General features: G+C 40.9%; 1 protein-coding gene across 1 annotated transcript in view; it reads left to right on the top strand.

Moving 5' to 3' along the window:
* The window catches only part of PLBD1 (phospholipase B domain containing 1), a 38136-nt gene that overhangs the window by 14051 nt on the left and 698 nt on the right, over positions 1 to 23387 (top strand). The window contains exons 4-10 of the mRNA XM_064702250.1: positions 1291 to 1429; positions 7819 to 7983; positions 9148 to 9292; positions 16212 to 16412; positions 16523 to 16663; positions 20403 to 20588; positions 22234 to 22340. Of these exons, the coding sequence (XP_064558320.1) occupies positions 1291 to 1429; positions 7819 to 7983; positions 9148 to 9292; positions 16212 to 16412; positions 16523 to 16663; positions 20403 to 20588; positions 22234 to 22340 (1084 nt within the window). The remainder of the gene's footprint in view (positions 1 to 1290; positions 1430 to 7818; positions 7984 to 9147; positions 9293 to 16211; positions 16413 to 16522; positions 16664 to 20402; positions 20589 to 22233; positions 22341 to 23387) is intronic.

Raw genomic sequence — 23387 nt, 5'->3', positions numbered from 1 at the left:
CAAATACTTGTGTGAAATGGTCACTTTTGGGGACTAATTTTTTCCATATTTGCCTTGTCTTGCCCTTTCCATAAGGAGTTGAATATCTGACTGTTATTGGTGTGCATATATGAAGTTAATTAGTTTCAGCTCATCCAGAACATAGAACAAAGAATCTTAGTGCTCCCTTGCTATCATTTTTCAGCATTGCTGTGCTCCTCCTTATGAGAAAAATGGGATAGCTGCTGTATCAGTGTATATGTGGTTTTTTCCCTAGAATGACACAGCAAAGCAGCTGTATTCTCCAAGATGCATTGTTGGATGAATGGGGGCAATACTAGGTGGCCTTGTATTGCTTTTCTATTGCCTTTTTCCTCAACTCCTGCATCACTGCTTTTCTTTTATAGCAGTTTTGTAATATGGATTGCTGTGTTGTCTTGGAAGTCCTTAGCCCTAAATGCTCTGACCATATCCCTCTTTCCTTGGACATACTTCTTGTATTGTGATGTTTCTAGAAAACTAACTCTGGTTGGTTTTCTCACCATATGCTGCTGGAAGAGTTTGCTTCCTTTACAGGTTTGTCCTCTCAATTGGCTACTTTACATAGTGCTGGATGGATAGATACAGGAGGATGGAAGAGGCTAGCATCTGATTCTCATTTCCTGTGGTTCTTTTGTGGCTCTTTTTGCACAGCAAAAGAGAGAATTCTGGGAGGTCCTTCCAATGTTGATGGCTCTTGCCCTAGGGTCTGTTCAGCTTGTGTTGCCTCATGCCCTAAACCTGGGTGATTTGGCTCTTGACTGGATCTGGCACAGGGTACAGTTGTTTGGCCTCCCACCTGTTACTCAGAGGAGCAAAGACATGGTTCTCAGGCAATGTTTGGGCACCACCAGCAGAAAGCCTTCACTGCACTTGAACCCAGGGGAGAGAAGGAGGCTCTTCAAATATCAGTCTATTTTTATTCTTAAATAGACATTTAAAAGGGAATGTTTCATCCAACCTATCAAGCACTTGTTTCCATTTACTGACTGAATCTGCTATAGCAAAATCCTCCACAAACATGAAGTTCAATTCCTTTTTTGACACTAAAATCTGGTAGAGGCACATGATTGTAGGGTATTTTGCTTAAGTCTGAACATTTACACTTGGAGGATATAATGCTTATATCTGCAGGATTTCCAAAGTGTGATTTGCCTCAGATCTCGAGTAAGACTGGACCATCTGGGTTATAATGTATTTGTCCCTTCCCTGCATTATCAATTATACTCTAAAACAACCCAAGAAAACTCCAACCTGTTTGTTCCTCTGCAGGAAGCAAGATCAATGGACAAGACAACAAATCAGAAATAATAAGGATGACCCATTTTGGAGACATGCTGGCTATATTGTTGCACAGTTGGATGGTCTGTACATGGGAGCCCTCGAGTGGGCTAAACTACATAAACTAACAGTAAGACTACTGCACGTCTTTTTTAGTAGCTGGGGCTGGGATGTCAGTGGACAAACATGGGAGAAGGGGATCCACTTCTTAAAAATAAAAATCAGAAATAGGCTACTTAGTGGCAAGTATGTATTCTGCATGTAATTCTGCAAAATCTTTAGTGGCTATTCAGTGTAGATAATGTGACTGAGTCCTTGGCTGATGTAACCACGGATTCTTCACAAGGGGCTTGGAACCCTGAGCACTCATGTGGTGATTAAGTTGGGGGTGGCTTTTGTATCTATGTGAATGCTTGAAGGACTGACACTTCTAAAGTGCTTGTTGCTGTCATTTTACAATTGTTATTAAGCAGATGACCCTTTAGGTATACCTGCAACAGCATGAATTAAACTTTCATTCTTTTTTCCAAGCATTAGATTTCAAATCCTAAAAACCTTTCTATCCTGGAGTATGTTTTACTTTACTAAATGACTTCTTCTTTTCTGTCTTTTAAGTCTCAAAAATATACAGTCACAAAAGATGTGGTCTGTGTTGTGGTAGGTCAGATGGGATAGATTTTGGGGTTTTGTTGGGTGGTGGTTTAGTTGGGTTTTTTTGGTGTTTTTTCATTATTTGTTTTTCTTTAATTTCAATTGGAATTGAATTCCAGATCATCAGCTTGTATGTAATAGCAGAACTTCTTTAACTCCAATAGAGATATGGCAATTATAATGCTGTCCTAAAGTCTAATATCTAATAGGTTTTTCAGTGTGAGAAGAAGGACTTGAGTAGATGTAGTTGACCTTCTTACCTAGATTAACCATACCAAGAATTTTGACAAGTTGGGAGTTCTGAATTGTAAACAATTGCATTTTAGTAAAATGTACATCTTTCTTGCATAGAAGTCAATCTGGGGCTTTCATGGATGGGGAGCCAGCTCAAACTGGGAAAAAAAAAGATGTTTGTAATAATAATCCATCCTGAGGGACCCGAGTTTCTAGGGGAAAACACTAGAAACCTTGACTTTCTAGGAAAAGAACACATTAATATCCTTTCGTAACTCCTGTATATGAAGAGCCCTGTCAAGCTCATCAGGTTTTTGGCTTTTTTGCTGCTTTAGAATCTTTTAGATTCATGTGAGGAGAAGGGAAAAGTGCTGGTTTGTGTCTGAGTTACTTCTTTGTGATAGGCATGTCCTGCCTGCAAAGTATGTTCCCTGATGCTTGCTTATTTAACTATGCACTAAAAAGCACTGACCTCTGAAGTGTTTGAATAATTTTTATCCTCTCTTTAGAGATCTCACTAGCATGTCTATATAAGAATAGTGCATTTGGTGAAAGTTCAGATGTGTGTTTCAGGCTGAAATATATGTGTCCTCCATTCTTGAATTATATGCATGAAATATTTTTTCTTTTCCTGGACGTACTTGCAGCAATTGATGGGATTTATTTTGACTCTTTTCCTTGCCAGGCACAATTTTAGCTTTGGACATTATCACCCATGTTAAGATGCATATACTATTATTCAAAGCAAAAATGTTCACTGTGTATGTATTTCTTAATTGAAATGGTGCTGCTGTTTCCTCTCTTTGCCACAGCCACTAAGTTAACATCAGTCCTTGTCTTTGAGTACATTTTGGACAGCTGCTCTTGCAGCCAGGTCCTTAGGTTTTCTTGGCATCAGAATGATACCTGAAATTCTGTAAAATGTTCTGTAAAAGTACACGGAGTTCATTTTGTTGGACACCATGATACTTTTCAAGTACTTTGGAGAGATTAGGCTACCACTGTGTGTGCATATTTATTGCTGTTGGGATGTCCTTCAGGAAACAGACCTTGAAGGCTGTTGCTGTGAGCTTACATGGGCAATAAAAACAGGTGCAGCTGCAAAGCTTCTGGCTGGTATTCTAGATTTGGCACATCCATTTATCTGAGAATCAGCTCGGCTTCTGTAAACTGTTGGCATTTAAAAGTCCCAACTAAACTCACAAATCAACCAAACAAGCAAAAACACCACCAGTATCTCTCTTATCCCTTGTGATTAAAGAAATCTACCATCCAAAGTGCAAATAAATTTGCCTAGTAGATTACTTTTTTTCTTAAGTATTGTACTTTAGTTCTATTAACCCAATTGATTCGGTTTTGGTTTTTTTTTGGACAGCAACTCCAGTAACGAATACTTTTTTGTTACTCAATTTACAAAATAAAACAATCAAAGAAATTTCATACTGAAAGTCTCTGTAACAAATTCTGCATGTTTTTAAAAGCAAATCTGATTCCTATAGCACATTTTCCTCAGTGCTTTGGAAGTCTCTTCTTAACTCTTTCCTTTAGTAGATACTATTTTGTTTCATTAATAAAACAATCCTTTCCATGTGTTTATTGTCTTTGGATTATCATCATCAGGAACAAGTCTATCTTTTGATGTCTAGTAGTTCAATAGTTTGAATTCATGGTGGTAATGAACATCAGAAATATTAAAAAATACCTCTTGTATGAATTGGGGCATTTATATTTTCCTTTTTTTTTACCCACACTCAAAACAAAAGAAACCCCCTAAACCCCAAACAAACCAAGCCAAAACTCAACATGTGACAGTCTGTATTTTGTTGCCTGATGTTCTGATGTTCTATTTGCTGTTGGGAAAGCTATTGTACTTCTAAATTCAACATATTATTCTGTATATGTAGATGAGAATTATTCCCACTGTCTTAAGCTTAAAATAAGAGTAAATGCTGTAGAAGAAAGGCTAGGAAGGTTTTCCCCTTAACTCCCAAAATACGAGAAAGAGAAGGGGAAGAGGAGATAGTTTCAAGGTTCTTATGTTTCCCTGCACCATGACTGATCATACATAGACAGGATGGTCTCCTGAACCCTGAGAAGGTGTTTGGTTGACATGGATAGGCTAAAAGAGATAAAGGGGATGAAGAAAAGCAGCTGTGTATATGAAGTCTGTGAATTGTAACACTGGGCATTGGGCAGAGTTTTATAGAACTATTTCCTTTTCAGGAGAATGAAAATAAGCTGTTTCATAACTAATCTGCTTTTAATTTTTTAATTCTGTTTTCTGGTACTATGCATGGTAGTTTGAAACCAGAGCCAGATACTTCTTAAGTGAGAGCTGGGTTATGTGCACATAAGTAATTCTGAAATGTTCTGTTTTTCTGCTCTCCCCTAAAATTCAGATTGCTTTATTTGAATATTGTAGAACCATTGTGTCTGCCACAAGTAACTGAGCCTTACTGCAGAAAGAAAATCTGGGCTTTGAATGATTTGGTAGTAGCACTAGTATATATATTTTTTTATTCTTTCTGAAGGAAATGCTTTGTATTGTTTTGTTCTAAACTTTGGGTTTTTGTTGCCTGGAGTCCTGAGGACTATTTTAGGTAGATTCTTCCATTAAGACCTGCATGAAGGCAATGTACATTGTAAACTTCTGTATTTTGAATTTGATATTTACAGGTATCATTAAGAGTGATGTCAAAATTTGAATACATTTTTATGTTAAAATGTTACATTATTCCATCTGGTTTAGCAACATTTTATATCCAGTAAACAAACCCAGCCCTTTTGTCAAGACAATTTCTGAGGGAGGGGCACTGAAAGAACATAAAGCCTTTTCATCTGCCTAATGCTCTTCCAACACTGTGATTAATCTTGGGCTTGTCTACGCAGGGATATTACTCTTGAATGAGGAGGTGTCAGAGTTTTAAATACTAGAATGACTCCAGGATAGATCTCTATTTATGCTTCCTTATTTTCCACTCAGAGTGCTCAGGCTTGGACAAGTTACTGGAAAACAATTGTTACAGAATAACTTGCCTATTTTAATGTCCCATGTAAACAAGCCTTTAGGGCTGGTTCTCTCCTTTCTGCTGCCCTTTGTAAGTTTATTTCTGCCTTTCTTGGATTGGCAAACAAATTGATTTTTTGTTTTGCTGTTCAGGACAGCACCCTAGAGGAGACAGACATTCTAGCAAAAGGACTTTTGATGTGGCTTTACCACCTCTCTGCTTGTCAGTTTAGTTCATTAATTCTTCTTCAGAATCTAAATAATGTTTATAAGGAGTTTTTCTGACATTGCTGAGTGAGATGGGAAAAAGTGATTACAAAAAATTTTAATATGCCCTATATTATGCATTGTTATGATGCAGTTTTTTCGGTTTAATTCTTGCTAGTGAACACTGATTAACTTATCATAGAGAAGATTTCTTCATATATCCTGGAAATCAGCTGTCGTTTTTCCAAAACTGGCACTCTCAGCTGTGTTGTGGCAGATGCTTAAGACCACTCCTGATTGGGCCTGCAGTGCAGGTTCTTGTGTCTTCTGTTTGAATGCGTTGTTTTACTGAGGCTCCAGAGGAGCACAGTGCTGATGTGACGTCACATCAGACAGTCTTAAACACAAAACCAGGTTTATTCAAGGAGAGTAATGAATTTTTGGAAATAAACTAGAATAAAATTTGCTTGACCCTCAAAAGGGAGTTGAAAACAGAACTCTGGAGGGTGCTTAACAGCCTAGTCTTCTTTTGCATCTCTGATATTTTGGTTGGCTATGGCAGCTGGCAGCCTAATCTCACCCAGTGCCTTAGGAATTTGCTTAACCTGTGCTTTGAGTGGTCTTTCCTCCTGCTTTCTGTGCCTATTGTTCTGAAAGCTTCATTGCTTGGCACTTTTGTTCTAATTTGAATGGACTTCCTAATAGTTACAGAAGTTTTAATTTGGAGTGATGGTAAGAAAGCACAGAAACGTGAAACTTTTTAAAAATACGCGGGCAATTCTGACCATTGCTGTAGCAGTATCAATATAGCTACCTCTAGATATTACAGTGAATGCAGGTTTTATGAAGGAGAAAATGGAGTGGTAGCAAATGGTGTCAAGTACAATTAAAATATCTTGATTGCTGGAGCAATCTCATGCAAGCCAGTTTGCTCCCTTCCTGGTGGTACTGTACAGTGATGCCTGTGTGAATCAGACATTGGAAAATGGCCTTTTCTTATTGTGTGGTGAGTTTTCAGTGCAGCTGGATAGGGGAAAATGGTGCTTAAACAGTGCCAAGTCTCTCTACATGGATTCCAATGAAATGAAGTTGTGACTGGTTTGTAACTGATTCATACCTCTAAGTTGCTTAAACCATCCAAAGACACATCTCTTGATGTTGCTCCCTTGTTTGGATCCTTACAGCAAAAACATGATGAACTAAAGTAATGTAACACATGAAAGTTTGCTTTGGATTTCTGTCTAAAACTACAGCTGCTGTTGGGGCTTTCTGCCATGAATGGTTTTAATTGTCAGAATGGCTTATTTCTCTTGTCTGTAAACATTGTGGGAAGGTCTCATTCCTTCCTATGGGATGCATGGACTGGAATTTACATGGTTTCTGGTTTTCCTGTTGATTATTCTTTCAGCCAAAGCAGGAGATGGATGACACAGAATTCAGAATTCAATATTTTTATATTTAATATATTACATTCAATATAAAAATATTCAGAATACTTTTATTCTGAATAAAAAGTAAATTAATTTGATGCTATTTCATTTTTCCTTGTCCCCCTTTACTGGGGTTTGTAGAGAGGTCAGCTATATGGTTTAGTAACAGTGATTTATATTGCAATGTGTTTCTGTGCTAAATGATTATGTGGCATTATAAAATTACTATTCAAGCACCACAGCGATGTGTGTTCTGACTTTTTTCTTAAGCCTTGCCTTAACAAAAGGCATGGTGAAAGCAAGAACAGGAAAGATTTAGAACACGGTATTTGAAGGTTGAGGTTAAACCACTATTAAGCTCTTATTTTTGAAGAGGCAAAGTAAGAGGAGGTTCTAAAGAGCATGTTGCACAACCAGCTGTGTGTAGTTAACCCTGTTAACCCTGACTAGCTCTAACCATAAGGAGTTTTCTAAAGCACATAGCAGAGTGCCTTTTGACTGACTTTCCTTATTCAGCTATTTGATTGGTATTTATTATAGTTTTTCCCCTCATTTGTTTCTTCCTCCTCAGTCCTGAGGATGTCTTAAATTGCAGTGTTTATAGAAGTCTGAGAGCTCCCAAGACCATTAGTTGAAGACACTTCAAAGACATCTAGATAAACAAAAAAATTAAATTTTATCTCAGTAAATTGTAACAGACTGATTGACATGCTGCTTGCAAACACACACTCCGGTTTCTTGAGTTACAGTTACATCTTCCTTTTTGCCTCAGAAATTGTAGCATTGGTAATGCCACTACAAGGGCCAGATCCTGAAAGCTTCCTCAGTGCCTGGTGCCATAGTGAGTGTGAGCATCTGGGCCTTGTCAGTAGGCGTTTCATAGACCATACGAGAGCTTCCTTCTGGAGCAAAAGAAAAATTCTGACCACTGAGGCTGTCTTGATGTTTTTCTGTCTCAAAGTGTTTTTTGTCATCTTCTCCTTTATTCAGCCACTGAGCAACTTTGATGTCCAGTTTCTGAATGCAGTTGGAGACCTGTTGGACCTTATTCCTGCATTGTTTGATTATTCTGCACGAGGTAGACAATGCAGTGTGGATTCAGGAGGCCATGGGAGATACCAGTGGGACATGGGACACTGCTCTGCACTGATCAAGGTGAGCACCAGAACCTTGTCTCCAGTGACTGTGTTGGTTTGCAGTGTCATGAGTCTGCATTTCTGGAGTCTTCCCTGTTCATGTTGCATGGGCATAAAGAGACTTCTGTCAATGATCAAGATGCATATATGGAATTGTCATTTGTGCCTCTATAGGATTTTGAGTCCAGTTTTTCTCACTTGTGTTCAAGGGGAGGGAAAAGACCAAACTAAAACCACAGAGATGGATGTTGAAAAGCTGCTAGAACTACTAGGGAGCGAGGAAATACCAGGGAGGGGAGACTAAATGAGAAATAACTCATTCACCTAGAGAAGTGAAGTCTGAAAAGAGATGTTGTGAGTGACTACAAATACATTGGGCAAATAAGCAGGGAAAAAAAGGAAGAGGATTATTTAAACTAAAGGATAGTGCTAGCATAAAAACAAATGGATGCAAGTGATGTTTTCTGTTAATAGTGATACCTTTGAATGGTTTTCCAGTAGGAATGATGACAGAAAAAACCCCCACAGTTTTAAGATAAGTGACTGATGCATCCTGTTGGCAATTACATTTTTCAGTTAAAATTGTTAAGAAGATTTAATCAGCATCCAGAGAGTCGATGTATCGCAGAGCAATAATATTCACCTTAAATTGAGAAACATTAACTAAAATATTTGCTTACAGTAAGAGGTTTCTGAGCTAACAACAAATTGTAGAACCGGGGACATATTTTGAAAATATGTACTATCAACATATATATTTACCTTTTCAAATGAAATTTACTTGCATTTGCTTCTGTACTTCACTTCAAAGTGAGCCAGAGGAATTCTCACAGCAACAGCATGTTTTAAATTGATGTCAGATATATTTGAAAAGATGTGATTTGAATGTGTGAATAGAAATATTCCAAATGAAACTGGAGGAAAACCTATACCATGTGATGCAGGTATCCCAAATAACCCCACAATGTTTTATTTTGAAAACAACACATAGGTAAGAATTGTTTCTATAGGTTTCAGAAATTCATTTAGTGCACAGCTAAAAGCACAAGAATCTGCTCTTTCTTCAATAATGCAATTAATCAAGCTACTTAAAACAAGTAGTTCTCCCAGTTTCTATCAAGTAGAAAACATGCAGAATATCATGAGGTCTGAAATTATTAATCTTTCTGCTTCTGTTTTCCAGGTTCTACCTGGATATGAGAATATATATTTTGCCCATTCCAGCTGGTTTACTTATGCAGCCACACTGAGAATATATAAGCATTGGAACTTCAATATAGTTGATCCATACACCAGCACTGGCAGGGTCTCATTCAGTAGTTACCCAGGTAAAGTAAAAAAATATGTAGATATTCAATTTAGCATGGACCACCTTACTGTCTTGTAGCTGTCTTGGCTGTGAAAAGAAGCACTGGCTTCAATCTACCTTAGAACTTTTAGCAACCAAGAGGACAAAATGCCAGCTTGAATTTTCTGTCTTGAGCATGATATTGTTGTCATTGTCTTTTGTTGTTGATTAATCACCTTCAGTGCTCTGAATAATACTGGTTAAATATTTTACCTCTGGCACAAACATGCTGCTTTGAATTCTGCTTGTGTAGTCTGCAGTCATCTCAAGTGCTGAACTCCTCACCATGCCTGTAGCATTTGCATGTTTGGTAACAACAATTTTGAGTGCTTCTGTTTACCACTGTGACGTGACTCCTACTGTAATGGGATTATTACTGAGTATCAAACACTTGCTGTTTGGAAGTGTATCAGTTTCTTTGATCTTGGGTTCAGGAGCCTTCAGTTGTTTTGTTGTTTTTTGGGTTTTTTTCCCTTTCCCGCATATCTTCCTTTTCCAGCTTCTCTATAAGCTGTTGCAGAGGAGAGTATGTTTTAATGCTTATTTGGTGTGTTAGTAATATAGCCAGCCAAAATATTTAGAAAAATATTCTTTTGGGAAGATTAGGCCAAATGTTAGAAATTGCCAGCAAGTAATGTTTGAAGAGCAAAATATGTGCTCTTGGTAGTACCAAGAACAGCACCAAGAAATGACAGCGTGAAAAACCAAAGCAAAACTATAACTCCCTCTTAGAGCTGACATTGCATGAGGTTTTAGAGGTGAAATTTCAAGTTCAAAAATACCTAAACAGTCAAAAATCTTCATAAAACATTTTAAATGAAGTAAATACTATAGCAGACTCTGTCATTCTCATGAAATTTTGTTGGCTGATGATTTCCAAATGTGCGTTGTTGAGTAATGGTGCTTTACTGTAAGGGTTCTTCATGGCAGGGTCTCCTGAGACTGTGACTGTGACAATGTTTTGAAAAGCAGTTGCATTCATTTCACATTGAAAACAAGACTTTTTCTGTGAGGGTCTGAGCCTCCTCAGGAATGCAGCATTTTCTGACATCTGAGATTTTTTATCTGAGGAAGGGAGTAGAGGTAGCCTGAATGTCTCTTGAGTGCACATCCTTTGAAGAGCTTGGATTATCTGTGATTGCCTCAGAGGAATTTCACTTGCTTGTTGCAAGGAATTTTGCCGAGTCTGTGTAATTTGGTTGAAAGCAAAGGTTTCTGAGCTCTGTTCATCACGTGAATGTTCATGAGGTTATTCTGGCTCTCATATCTCTCAGCTGAAATACTGATGATAGCACTACCCTTGACAAGAATGTGGCTCTGTTTAGCAACAGTTGTATGTTGCATTGCGCTGCAGATTCAAAATTGGGGATCATGATCAGCCACACAGAGCATTTATTATTTTATTTTTAGTGGATGTCTGTGGTGATGTATTTCAGTTGTCCCCTTTTGTGGATTCTTTGTATAAGGAAATAAAAATATTATGGTTTTATGAGACTGGCAAAGCATAGTGTGTGGCAGGATACCTGAAAATCAGCTACTGCTTTGCTGAAATGGTTGGTGTCAGTATAGGACACGAAACAAAACAAGCGCACACACTGCTGCTCTCAAGGTGAAGAAAAGGGAAAGTTTGTTTTCTGACTCCAACACTTACAATTTTCCAGAAGTGACAGTGGATTAGAGGGTGAAAGTGCCACATCTCCAATGACACTGGACAAACTTACAGTCCATTGAATTTCTCCTCCTCCATAAAAGAATGCAAAACAATAAGTTATTTACAGAAAGTGTATGAGAAAGTTTGCTACAAGAATGTAAACATCAGAAGACTTAGAAAATCTTAAAAAATCAGGGCGACAATGGAGGTCTGTTCATTGGTATACAAAATCCCACTGTGCTTCCCTGAGAGGGCTGAGGTCTGCAGAGGTGGCTGATTTTAAAGCCTGCTATTGCCATGTGGACTCTAACATAGTGGTGTGGGAAGGTGTACTTCTACCAACAAGATGAGTGAGAACTGTTGCAAAGCATAGTTCCCATGGCTACAGTGAAGTTAAGAGAGGCCTGTGGCATGCACAGGGTGCTCACTGATGACAGGGTGCTATCACAAGCACTAGACAAGCATGGTCCATTGACTGCAGCAAATTGCATTAGCTGTGGGTGTAGCTCACAGACCTGCAGTTTTCCATGGCATGAGTAAGCACTGGCCTAGTAATGCTCCAGGGACATCACGTAGGAAGGAGGCAACTGCCAAATTCCTCTGCTCCATGTTATGATGAGAGATATTTTCAGAGCATCTGACTCTGGAATCTGCAGCTCCTGGCCATGGTTCAGCCTGACAATTGTAATGTCTACTTGCATAAATGTTCCTGCTTTTAGTCTCTGTCCTGATAGACATAAGAACCAGTAAGAAAAGCTACATCATAGTAATCTCAACTGAATAGTAACATGATCCTATGGACATAGAACTTTTAACTTCTGGAGGAAACAGAGAGCACTAAAAGACTGGTGCCCTTCTAGGCCTTCAGTGACACTTAACTGAGTTATTCAAAGATAGTTGTCATCCAGTAAGATAGGATATAGAGTAAAACTATGCTGCTGTCCAAAAGGTGTGTCAGAAAATGTTAAGGGGTCATTTGTCTTCTGAGAAGGAATATGCCAAATCCATGATTTCTCCTGGGGTCACAGAATAAAATTATCCATATTATTTCTTTATTTACTGAATTTCAAAAGACAGGCTACTAGATTGCAAAAATTAGTATTAGCTGTGACTCAGTTTAGAGGTTCTGAGGCTATTGACTAACCATGATTTGTGTTAGGGTGTGCATTGTGGTGCAGCTGGAGGGCCTTGCACTTCTTTGCTCATGTTGTGAGTGAGCAGGTAGGAGGACAGGCAGGAGTAGAGTCCATCCCAGCTTCCCCAGCAGTTACCAGTGTTCTGCCACCAAGTTCAAATGTCCATTGTTAACAGCATATCTTCTCTGCTGCTTTCTCCCTTTCAGAGCAGCAGTAGTCCTGAAGAGGCACAGTCAAGTGGGAATTAATGGGAGTTGTAATCTCTGTTTTTGCAGAATGATTTCTTTACTTGCTGCTCATTTCCACACTAACTCACCTTAATTCTCACTTGAACTCTGCTCATAGTCTTTGTCTGCAGAGCTGCACGTAGGACAGTTCTGTGAACCTTTGGAAAGGAGGAATGTCTCTGAACTGGAAGCTTGAGCTTCATTGTCTTCTTCAAGCTCTGGACATGAGTACTTCCTGTGGCTTGTGAATCAATGCATAGCAGAGAGAACTGAAATTGTACAGAGGATGTTACTGTTCCTCACAAATGTTGAATGAAGCTGTGCTCATGTGAGGGAGTAAGGAAGTGATAGAGACAAGGTAGGTTCTATGTTTTGTGCCACGTATCTAGTGGTGGATCAGACAGGAACCTGCACTTCTCCTCCCTCTGTGCCCCTTTCCCTCCTCACGTCTGGTCAGTTCTTTACACTGCCCATTGAGGCATTCAAAGAAATGAGCCAGACTAACTGATAAAATTTATTATTTTCTTTGGATAGCAGGGGGGTTGCAGCTTCCAGGATTTTCATCCATTTGGATGGAGCTCTTTTGAACTCCATTTAAGAGCAGGAATGTGCCATTTTGACTAAGCACTCTGGTTTGGATAGTGAACTACCTTCTCTGTGCTGAGACATGGTCTTTTAAAGTATGTTAATTTGATTTTAGCAGCTTAAACAAAACAGCTGAAGAAGAACAGTTGAAGACTTTTACTTCCCCCTTTCCTCCTCTGGTCGATTATTGGGATCTTTCTGGGTTGAGCTAGGTGGTGATGTGCGAGTAAGATGGCACAAGTTGTCTTGATGGCTGACTATACATGTTATATCTATCCATCTATCTATCCATGCTAAGGCAGGAGAGAGAGGTAGTTTGTGTCCCTTGCTTTGAAGCAATTTGGTGTTAATGCAGCATAATCCTTCCCCGCAGCGTGAGGAAGAGCTGGTAGGAACAAACCATGGAAAAGATGGTAGCCTTTGTTCTCAGGAGTACCTTGCTCATGAGGTATTGCCAGACCATTTCTTGCTTCCTCCAGCATGTGTTCAAAACCTGGAGGGAAGCAAAGGAAGGTGTGGTGAGCTTTGGAGATGAGACCAGAGCTATGGTGTGGTGTGTGCTTGTTCTTAGTGCCTAGGAGAGATGCGCAAGTGGAAGGGAGGCAGCTGATGGGTGTTCAGTCTTGACATGAGAAGCAGCTGCTGATTCTCTGCTAATCCAGAGAATACCTTTATTTTCCCATATTCAAATGTGTTTATACACTAGAGCATTGGGCATCTCAGCTAGGAGCTACTCCCAGTCCTGAGAGGTGGGCTACACCTCATAGCTTTGACTTCCAGCCTGTAAAGCTGGCCCATGCTATACTTGAAAGAGCACAGTGACCTTTTAAAGCATCAAAAAAGCTGATGCTGTCTGGTTCAGAAAGCAGCAGTCTACCTCTTTCAGAACAATAGTACCCCAGAACGTGCTGCCACCCACATGCTCTTTGATGTGCTGACTTTCTGGAGAACACTGTGGCTCAGATTGCAAAAAATGCTTTGCTTGGCTGATTAATGTCATGGTGAGTGCAACTCCATGTTCTGGAAACTTTCGTTTTCCAGTGGCATTTGGAAATGGAATCTAAATGGATCAGATCCAGAAAATGCAATCAGAAGTACTTTTGCTTGTTTCTCTGTAGAGTTGTCAGGTTCACTGGAGGGAGGGGTTAAAAAACCCCAAAAAACAATGAAATAAAACAAATTTGATGGGGTGTTCCTAACAAAAATGGGAAGTGGGTTTGCAGAGATGGTTTTACAGGAAAAACATAGAAGAAGCATACAGTGAGATAACACCTTCATTTACAACAGATTCTCATACATACTTAGAAGAATGGCTCAAGAGGACATCAAACATCTGCTGATATCTCTAGACTTCTCTACCCAGGTTTTATTTTTCTGGATGTCTTTATACCATGGGTAACCTGTTGCTTGTATTTTAGCTTCCCTTTGTTTCAGAGTTGCCTATGCCTTAAATCAAAATGCCATCTTGGAATTATTAAGTTGGTAATGGTGTATAATGGAGGGCATGTTGTGTTATAAAACATTTCAGGATAAAACTTGGTAAATACTAAGACCCAGAAGGAAATCTCCTTCTTTTCAGCTTAGCTGAGCTTTGCAGTTTATTTGAATTACAGAGTTCAACCTTCAGTTAATTCAGCATCATTCCTTGTGTTAGCACTTGTTTTGAGTCAAGTTTTTCTGTTCTATCTCAGCTGTTGATTGAAATTGGAGAGAGAAATTACTTTGTTTGTTTTGAAGTAGGACACTTGGCATTGTCACCCGCAGGAACTGATGCTCAATTCACATCACAATTGTTTCAAAAATTTCAATTATTGCCTGTGTTTGGGCAAGCACCACTTGACTTGTTATGCAGCAGATTATTGCTAGAGTATCCCAAGTCCTTGTATAAAATAGACTGGCAGAGCCAAGTTTAGGATGTTTCGCATTTCCTTACTTATTTGAGGGAGATCTCTGCTGATAATGTGCATAATGTATTGAGTAATACCAGAGTGCTCAGTCTATTCTATACTGATATTTTTTTAGAGAACAGATGTCCACACAGTGTATGTTCCTGGATCTGTTCTAATTTGAGAACTTGCTTCTTTAAAGAAATTTTGCTGAACTAGAGCCCTTAAAGATTACTTTTGCTTGAAGTTGGTCTGCCTTTTGATAAAAGCCCAGGAGTAGGAGGCAAAGCTGGGTTGTCTCTCTTGCTGTCGTAGGTTGGTGACCTTTGCAGTTTGTGTTAATAAAGTTTGCTGTGGAAGATTTCATAGAGGAGCTCAACTATTCTGGTGTAACACAGCATTTTAGCGTTTTGTACTCTTTGAAGATGGATGCTATTAAAAACTTCTTAACAAGAGTTTAGGCTCTGTATGACTTCCCCATGACCAGATTGCTTAACAACCTTTCTTCCCCAGCCTGGCAGCCATGTATCTGCTGAGTAATCTAAAGGCCAAGTTATTTCTGCTCTACAAGTAGTCCCCACACTATCCAAGGCATATAGCTGACCTTTGCAGCTCTGTATGCCACCTCTTGGCAAAGGGTTTGCAACTGGACCTAGCACTTCTGTTGGCATGTAACCTGGAAGGGAATCCTGCCCACAGATCCATCGCTGTATTGACTTTGCAGAGCTGGCAGGAATAAAAAACCCCTGTGACAACATGTCAGGAAGAGGAGTAGGTAGAGCTTCTCCTCATATACAGGATGTGGTTTATGATTTAAGAGATGCCCGTGTCTTGAGATGCTTTTAAGAATACTTAGGAGAAGATTAAACTAGAAGGAAGATTTTTCTGCTTGATTTAATACAGAAGGAGTTAATTAAGGGGATTAATTCAATTAATTAAATGAATTTATGTTGTCTTTACAGAGTAAAAATCTAAAACTGATACTGGTTGATGAAAGTGTTTTTGTGGAGTTTGTGCTTTGCTTTGGTTTTCATTGTTGCATTTTTATATTTTTTTAGTTCACTTCTTTGTTAGAAACAAACACTTCACAGGCATTTAGGGTATGTCATCCTTAGCATAAGACATAGGTTGACTTATGGAGAAGCTTCCAGGCTTGGCATACAAACACAAAGCAAATGCTTTAGACAAAGAATTAGGTGTCTTGAAAGCGTGACAGTTTCTCATTTCAAACTGTGTTGACAGGTGGGCCCAAAGCCCTTGCAGAAGTTACTACCTCATCTTTAATCTTTGTACAGTTTAAGTTCACACACACACGCACGGACTCATCCATATCCTCATCACTTATCTCTGTTTTGTTTTATGAGTATATCAAAGGTTCACAAAGATAACAAGTTTTGTGTTACTGCTTTTTAAGGCTTTTTGGTGTCCCTGGATGACTTTTACATACTGGGCAGCGGCTTGGTAATGTTGCAGACTACCAACAGTGTTTATAATGAAACCCTCATTAAGCAAGTGGTGCCTGAATCCTTGCTAGCTTGGCAGAGGGTCCGCATTGCCAACATGATGGCAAATGATGGCAAAACTTGGGCAGAGACCTTCTCCAAGTGCAACTCTGGTAAGTACACCTGTATATGCATCTTAGGAAAAAAGATGTGTTCCCTCTACCTCTTGTGCTTGTTTCCTTCCCTTGGCAGGACATGTAACTCTCTCTGTGCTCGTACCCAGGAACCTACAACAATCAGTACATGGTTCTAGACCTGAAGAAGGTCAAGCTGCAGAGGAGCCTCGATGATGGTGCATTGTACATTGTCGAGCAGATCCCAACCCTTGTGGAGTATTCTGATCAAACAAATGTTCTCCGGAAAGGTAATAGTTCCTATAGTAGTTACTGGCTTAGGAAAACCATCTCTTTATGCCGACTGAGAATTGTGTTTTTTACCAGGGAGGGGTTTGTTGAACACTAGTCCTGAGTTTTAAGTAAGGAAGCTTTGTGTGAGCAACCCTCAGCTTTGTGTGAGCATCCCTCTGCATCTGGGTGAATTGCAATCTATTCATTTATCTGGTATGCTGTGGCAGGAATGCAGTAAACATCTGTGTCTCCTAGAAGCAGAGGAGGGAAAAATAGACTTTGTCTCTTTGCTTGTCTGCGTCCTTGCCTTTTTTCTGGTATTATTTTTCCCTGTTGTAGAGACCAATGAGGGAAAATATGAGATCTGTTTGGGGCAGTACTAAATAACTGTGATGCTGTGGGCTACTCAAAATGATTGTTGAGTCGGTCACCCTGCAAGAAGATGAAATTTTGAATACCAAAGAAGTTCTTTGTTAAATTAATCTCCTGAACTTTTCTGGATCTGTTTTCTGATAAATATTTGCTTTTTAAAAGGTTCTTTAATTCCCTAGCAAGACTGGCAAGAACTTGATGGAAAACAAACAAAAATCTTGGTCAAGCAGAACATTCACTGTCAGGTTTAATTTCAAGTGTTTACTAGACACTTAGAACATCAACAAAAAGCCTGAGCCTTAAGTGTATCTGGTGCTTTGTGCTCCTTCCCCTAATCACATGCTGAGGGGATAAATTGATGAATTGCTCATCATCAAAATGATGGGAAATTTGTCTATGTTAGCAGCTGGGGTTAGTTCTCTTTGAAATTTTTCCTTGTGTCTAGCTTCTTGGAAAGTTCTGGCTTATTCCAGGCATTGCCACATTGTCAGTCTCTTTTGGCTTCCTTTGCCTTGGGCTTCTCAATGCTGTGTTGTGTGTGGGATGCAGACAAAGCAGCTGATAGAGACCCTCTAGCTCTGGCACTGGAAACATTGCAGCCCCAGCATGGCAGTGCTATACCTGTGCAGAGAGGCCAGGCTTGGCAGGTACCTTGAGTTCCTTTTCAGCAAGGATTTTGGAGCAGCTGTGTGGCATTCTCTGCAGGACTGAGCCCAACTCCTGGGCTTGGGCACACAGTGACCACTTCTTCCCTCTGAGATGTTGCAGCTGCTCTGTTCTCAAAGGTGGCAGCATGTATGAGTAGTTGCAAATTACCTACAGAAGTTACACCTCATACCTACAGTATGTCTTTTCCCAGATATCTAAGTGTACCTTGTGCATACTGGATAACATAGCAGTCATTCTCTGGGAATTTAAACATTAGGAGGACAGCCTTCAACACTCAGGGTAAGCTAAGCCCTGCCAAAGTGCTGTTTTGGAGACCTCAGCTGCTGTAAGCAGCAGATCTGAACTCCTCCATGCCATGCAGGACACCAGACAAGTCCCATCAAGGCCCCTGCCCTGTTCCCAGGTGCTTGAAGCAGCTCAGGTGAAGGAGGTTTATCTTTCTCAAGAGTAATGCTGGCTTAAAGCCTTTGTAGAATAGCTGACCCTGGCAAGCTCCATCATTGCCATGTAGCAGGTGTCCCAAGATAATGCACTTTGGGCACACCAGTTTGGTCAGAGTGAGTTTGCCACCAGCATCTGCTTTTTAAGTCTCTTTGAAGCATAAACCTAGAAACAAAAGAGAATGAGAATTGAAATCTCAGGTGAACAAAAGCAGGTATTGCTTTAGTAAACCTTGTACTGAGGAAAAATGAAGCATTTCCTTATGCAGGTTTGAAAATGGAAACATTTTTCTTCTTTATGGCTTCTGTCGTTTTTGTAGGACAGTGCAGATGAGTTCTCAATACCAGGAATCTCTTGCATTGCCCTTTCCAGGCAAAGGTGTCTGGGTGCTTTCTGTATATTGACAAAGAAAGCTCAGAAATCCTTTAGAGGAACTGAGAGAGGGCAACACTGTCTGAAGAGAAGGAGTAGGTCACAGGAATAGGCTGCACTTCATTTTTCTTGATGATGAATGAGTAATATATCAAAATCAACACATCAGAGCAAAGCCTGGGATCTGAGTGTCTTCTGCCATATGTGCAATATTCTTATTGCTCTGTCTCTCCATGTTGCTGATACCTTTTGCTCTCTTAAGTGCAGAGGAGGAAAGCATTTTGCTTCAGGGACATTTTGCTGTCTTCATGTCATCCCTTCCTTTCAACTTCACAGTCTCTCTTAACTTGTTTTTTGTCACTGTGCACCCTGCCAGGTTTCACTGGCTCATAGCAGCCCTTGAGTAAAGCCTGGCTTAGGTTGTCTGCTGCACTCTTTGCATGGGATTTGCAGTCTGGCAGAGCCTGAGACACAGAAGAGCTCTTGCTAGAGGAGAACTTTAATAGCTTTCTCTGTTTTAGCAATTTTAACAAGTTTTTCCAGGTGGGAGAAAGAGGTCATCTGTACACACTGTGTTCGTGTGAGACAGCAGCACCTTTTTGAATCACAGCTAAACCTTACTGGTTTGGAAGCTGATGTATCCATGTCCTTGGGCCTGCGTCGTTACAGGCTGGCAAGTTGCTCATTTCTGGAGGACGCCTGTATTACAACACAGCCTGTACACAACCTGTTTCCTTCAGGTAGGCTCTAGGTCACGTAAGCAAATGCCAGCAGACAGGAATACCCTGTCTTCCCTATCCTAGGCAGGACCCAAGCTGGTGAGGCCTCCACTCAGACAGTGCTCCACTGCTTATGCTGTCTGCATATCCTTCAGTTTGTATTTGTGTGTATTGTTCCCAGTGAGTTCCAGTTGATTTTTTTGAGCATCTTACACCAGACTCTTCACACTATGCTGGGCTGATTTTAATATGTAGAGGCCTGCATTTACCAGTGCCTAGATAGTAAATCTCTAAGCCAAATCCTGATGTGTGTGATTTGAGAATGAACAACAAGGGAATGTTAGTGCTTTGGAGACAACTTGAAAGTGTGCTACTCTGGGACCTAGCTCATGTTATATACTTGCTGCCTAAACAATAGAAAAAATTAAATGTTAAGGTATAGTTATCTATTTTTATATATTCTAGGACTTCCTGTACCCAGATTCTGACCTGGAACATCTCCTGGTTCTTTACAAAAGCTTTCCACAACGGTCTTCTTTCAGGCAGTTTTGTGCAGGATTGCTTTTGGGGAAGTTAGAGCAAGGCTCTGCTCTGCTGATCACTTCTTAACCTTCAAAGGCAGCTACTGCCAAATGTGCAGCAATCCCCCATCTTTCTTTATGGCTATGTGCAACCCCCACTGCACAAAGCGTGTGTGTGCTGACCTGCCTCCTGTTCACCCCGAGTGTCTGTGGTCTCCGTGTGTTTGTATCTGTCAGTCCCTCCCTGACGTCTCAGCATGGTGTGTTCTGCTTTGGTGAGATGGGAAGGGGGCAAAACCAGAGTAAATGATTTTGCAGTCCTTTAAGGTTCAGCAGGGAAACCTCTGCCAGAGGGCTGTGGCCATGCTGCGTGTTCAGGCTCCTGCAAGTCTGATCTCAGCTGTTTTGCAGGATGAGTCCTGAGGATGGAAGTCTGGGGGCGGGTTGCCTGGGTATGCAGTCTCCAGTGGTGTTAGGCTGGGAGTCAGCCCTGGTCATGCCAGTGACTGTTTCCTTATTGTATTCAAACCAGTTTTCTGTGTTGTTCCTCGACATGCTGGTGAGGCAATAGAAAATGGAAAATTAATTCTTTTCTTTTCTGATACAAGCAAGAGCATCCAGCTTTTCCAAGTGATTAACAGATTGGGGTTTGTCTCTGACAGGTTACTGGCCTTCATACAATATCCCTTTCCATGAAAAGATTTACAATCTCAGTGGGTATGCATCGTATGTTGTCAAGTATGGCATGGATTTCTCCTATGACCTTGCTCCAAGAGCCAAAATCTTCCGTCGAGACCAGGGAAAGGTGACCAACTTGGAAAGCATGAAGTACATCATGAGATACAACAGTAAGACACCTGTTTGTGTGCTGTGGAGCTGATCTTAATAAGCAGAGTTACTTTTATTTCTTGGATTATAGTGGGAAGCTGCAGCCTCGCATACAGATCAGTTATTTTGTCCTAAATGCAGAATACACACAAAGCAAAAAGGTAACACAAGCTTACTTTGGAGGTAGGAAACTGGGCTAAAATTTCCTATCAAGAGCAAGGCCCCTTGGGCTTGTTATTTGACTTTTCCAGAAAGCTTCTGACTCCAAGAGACCTCATGGACTGCTGTCACCTAATACATCTACAGCCTGTCAATCTTGAAAGCCTTAAGTCCTAAGCAACAGTTAGATGTGATCAGACCATAGAATTTAGTGTAAAACTTGAGGTCTTTTCCCATGTTCAGGCAAATGGTCTTTTGCAGGTGGGATAGCGTTAATTTTCTTAATTAAGTGGTTAATACAGTAGTGTGTTTTGGATTTAGTATGAGAATAATGTTGATAGCTCTATTATTTAAACTCCGATGTTTTAGTTGTTGGTGAGTCAAGGACTTTTCAGTTTCCCATGCTCTTCCAGCAAGCAGATGCACAAGAAGCTGGCAGGGCAAAGCCAGTACATCTGACCTGAAGTGGCCAAAGGGATATTCTATACCATTGAACCTCATACTTACTGTGTAAACTGTGGGAATTGGCTGGAAGGGGCTGATCCCTGCTCAGGGAAGGGCATTGCATTGGTCAGCAGGTGGTGAGCAATTGTATTGTGAATCACTTCTTTCTCTAAGGATTTTTTCTCTTGCCCTCCCTCTCCTTTTTAATTTTTATTATTAACAATTCACTTATTGAAATTGTTGTTATCTCAGCCCATGGTTTTTACCTTTTTCCAATTCTTCTCCCCATCCCATGAGGGGTGGGGCTTGGAGGGATGTGGATGAGCAGTTGTGTGGTACTTAGTTGCCAGCAGGGGTTGAACCAGGACAGCAGGTAATGCTCTGTTGTTTTTCCCTGACAGGGCTCTCCTGAACTCGATTAAACCCAGCTTAATTAACTTCTGGCTAAGCCCATCTCAGAGTACTGATAGCTTTAGATGCTATATTTTTATTCCCAATTACAGGGAGCGTGCTGCTTACTGGACTTGAGGTTTGGGAGGCCTCTCCCAGGGTGGGGTGTCATTCCTGTCTGGGCTCTGAGTAGCAGCATGCTCGTAGATGCTGAGCTCACCACCTTCCCCTTCTGGCTTGCAGTTACTGCAGTGGGTGTTCAAAGGTTTTGCTTCTTTACACTTACTTTAATCCAGAACAGGAAAACAAAGGCTCTCATTTCCTCCCTCCCTCCCCACCCCCCACCTGCCACTTCCCTTTCTCTTCTGCTTTTCTCTTTTGAGAAAGCTTCTACAACCTTTTGTCATGTACAGTTTCATCAGGTGGTATTGCAGATACTTGTGGTTACAGGTTGGCAGTGGTGCCCCTGGGTTGCAGAAGTAGCTGTATGCTCTTGAATTAGGAGCTTGTCTACTTAATGTCATGTAGCTGGTACCTGTGGAGAAGCACAAAAGCAATGTGACAGAGTGCAGTTACCCAGTTTTTAGTGGCTCCAGTACTTGGCATTGGCTTTCTGTGAGGGGGCTAACTTTTTTTCTTTTCTTCTGCTCTTCCCACCATCTTTCACCCCAGACTATCAGCATGATCCTTATGCTGAACACAATCCTTGCAACACCATTTGCTGCCGGGAAGACCTGAATCCTTCTATACCAGTGCCTGCAGGCTGCTATGACACCAAGGTAAATTACCTCAATTCCAATATTTGCTGAATGCTGGCTGCAGCCTGTTTGTGCTCCTGTCAGACCTGTAGCATGCTTCCCTGCACCGGGCCAAGCGTGGCCAGGCATGTCTGTTCCCTCTTTTCATGCTGTCCCAGTGCTTGGGCACCTCCTCAGGTGGGAATTCTCTGCAGAGTCTCATTTCCTGTCCCTGACATCAGTCCTGGCACAGTGGCACAAGATACAGAGGGAGATGTATGAAGCAACTTAATCCATGGGAGCTTGTGGTGTTCAGGAGTTAAATTCCAAATCCTTACAGCAGGAAATGAATCTTCAGCTCACTCAGGGAAGGAGACTGTTGCACAGCCTCAGCCTCCTGTTCGTTAGAACTCTGTGGGTGCCTCCCAGAGCCCACAGGAAAGGGGTTGCAGTCTCACTTTAGGTTTACATTTACAAAAGCCTGGCTCTCTAGTAAGCTACCCCACTCTGGGGCTCCACCTCTCTGCAAAACTGCTTTCTCAAAAGTTTGGTGAAGATCACTTTGCATTTTAGGGGTATGTGGGAAAATCCTTAGACCCACTGTCCTGGAGAAAACAGCATTTATTTTAGGCAGGTGATATGATATTTTCACCTGAAGAGCAGTGCCCAAGTAAGCAGCTGTGCTGAAAAGTTGTTCAGTGTTTTATCCTGTGGGGTCCAGCTTGCTGCATTTCTGGATTACGAGTTTGGTTGCTAGGGTGGAACTGGGGGGGGGCTATTTTAATATCTCCATTGCTGTGTCCAGCCAGCTGTGTGTTGCAGTGGACAGCAGTGGGAGATTCCCAGAGCTGGGTAATACAAGAGGAATGCAGAAAATGGCTTTGTAGAGGGGTCTGGTAAGGGAGTGGTCAATGCCTGCTGCAGTGCCTAGCCAGCACAGTGAGGCAAGGAGAATGGGCTGGGCTGGAGGTGGAATGGGGGGCTTAAGAGGGGCATTGCAAGAAATGACCCAGAGCACAGGCCAAACCTGTTCTAGTTATAAGCCCTACCAACACATTTAGTGTCTGAGTTTGGGAAGATGGAGGAGGC

This window comes from Zonotrichia leucophrys, chromosome 1A (genome assembly GCF_028769735.1).
Source record: "Zonotrichia leucophrys gambelii isolate GWCS_2022_RI chromosome 1A, RI_Zleu_2.0, whole genome shotgun sequence".
Lineage (NCBI taxonomy): Eukaryota > Metazoa > Chordata > Aves > Passeriformes > Passerellidae > Zonotrichia > Zonotrichia leucophrys.
Note: the sequence above shows the minus strand (reverse complement) of the source record. Positions and strands in the feature narration are given on the sequence as shown.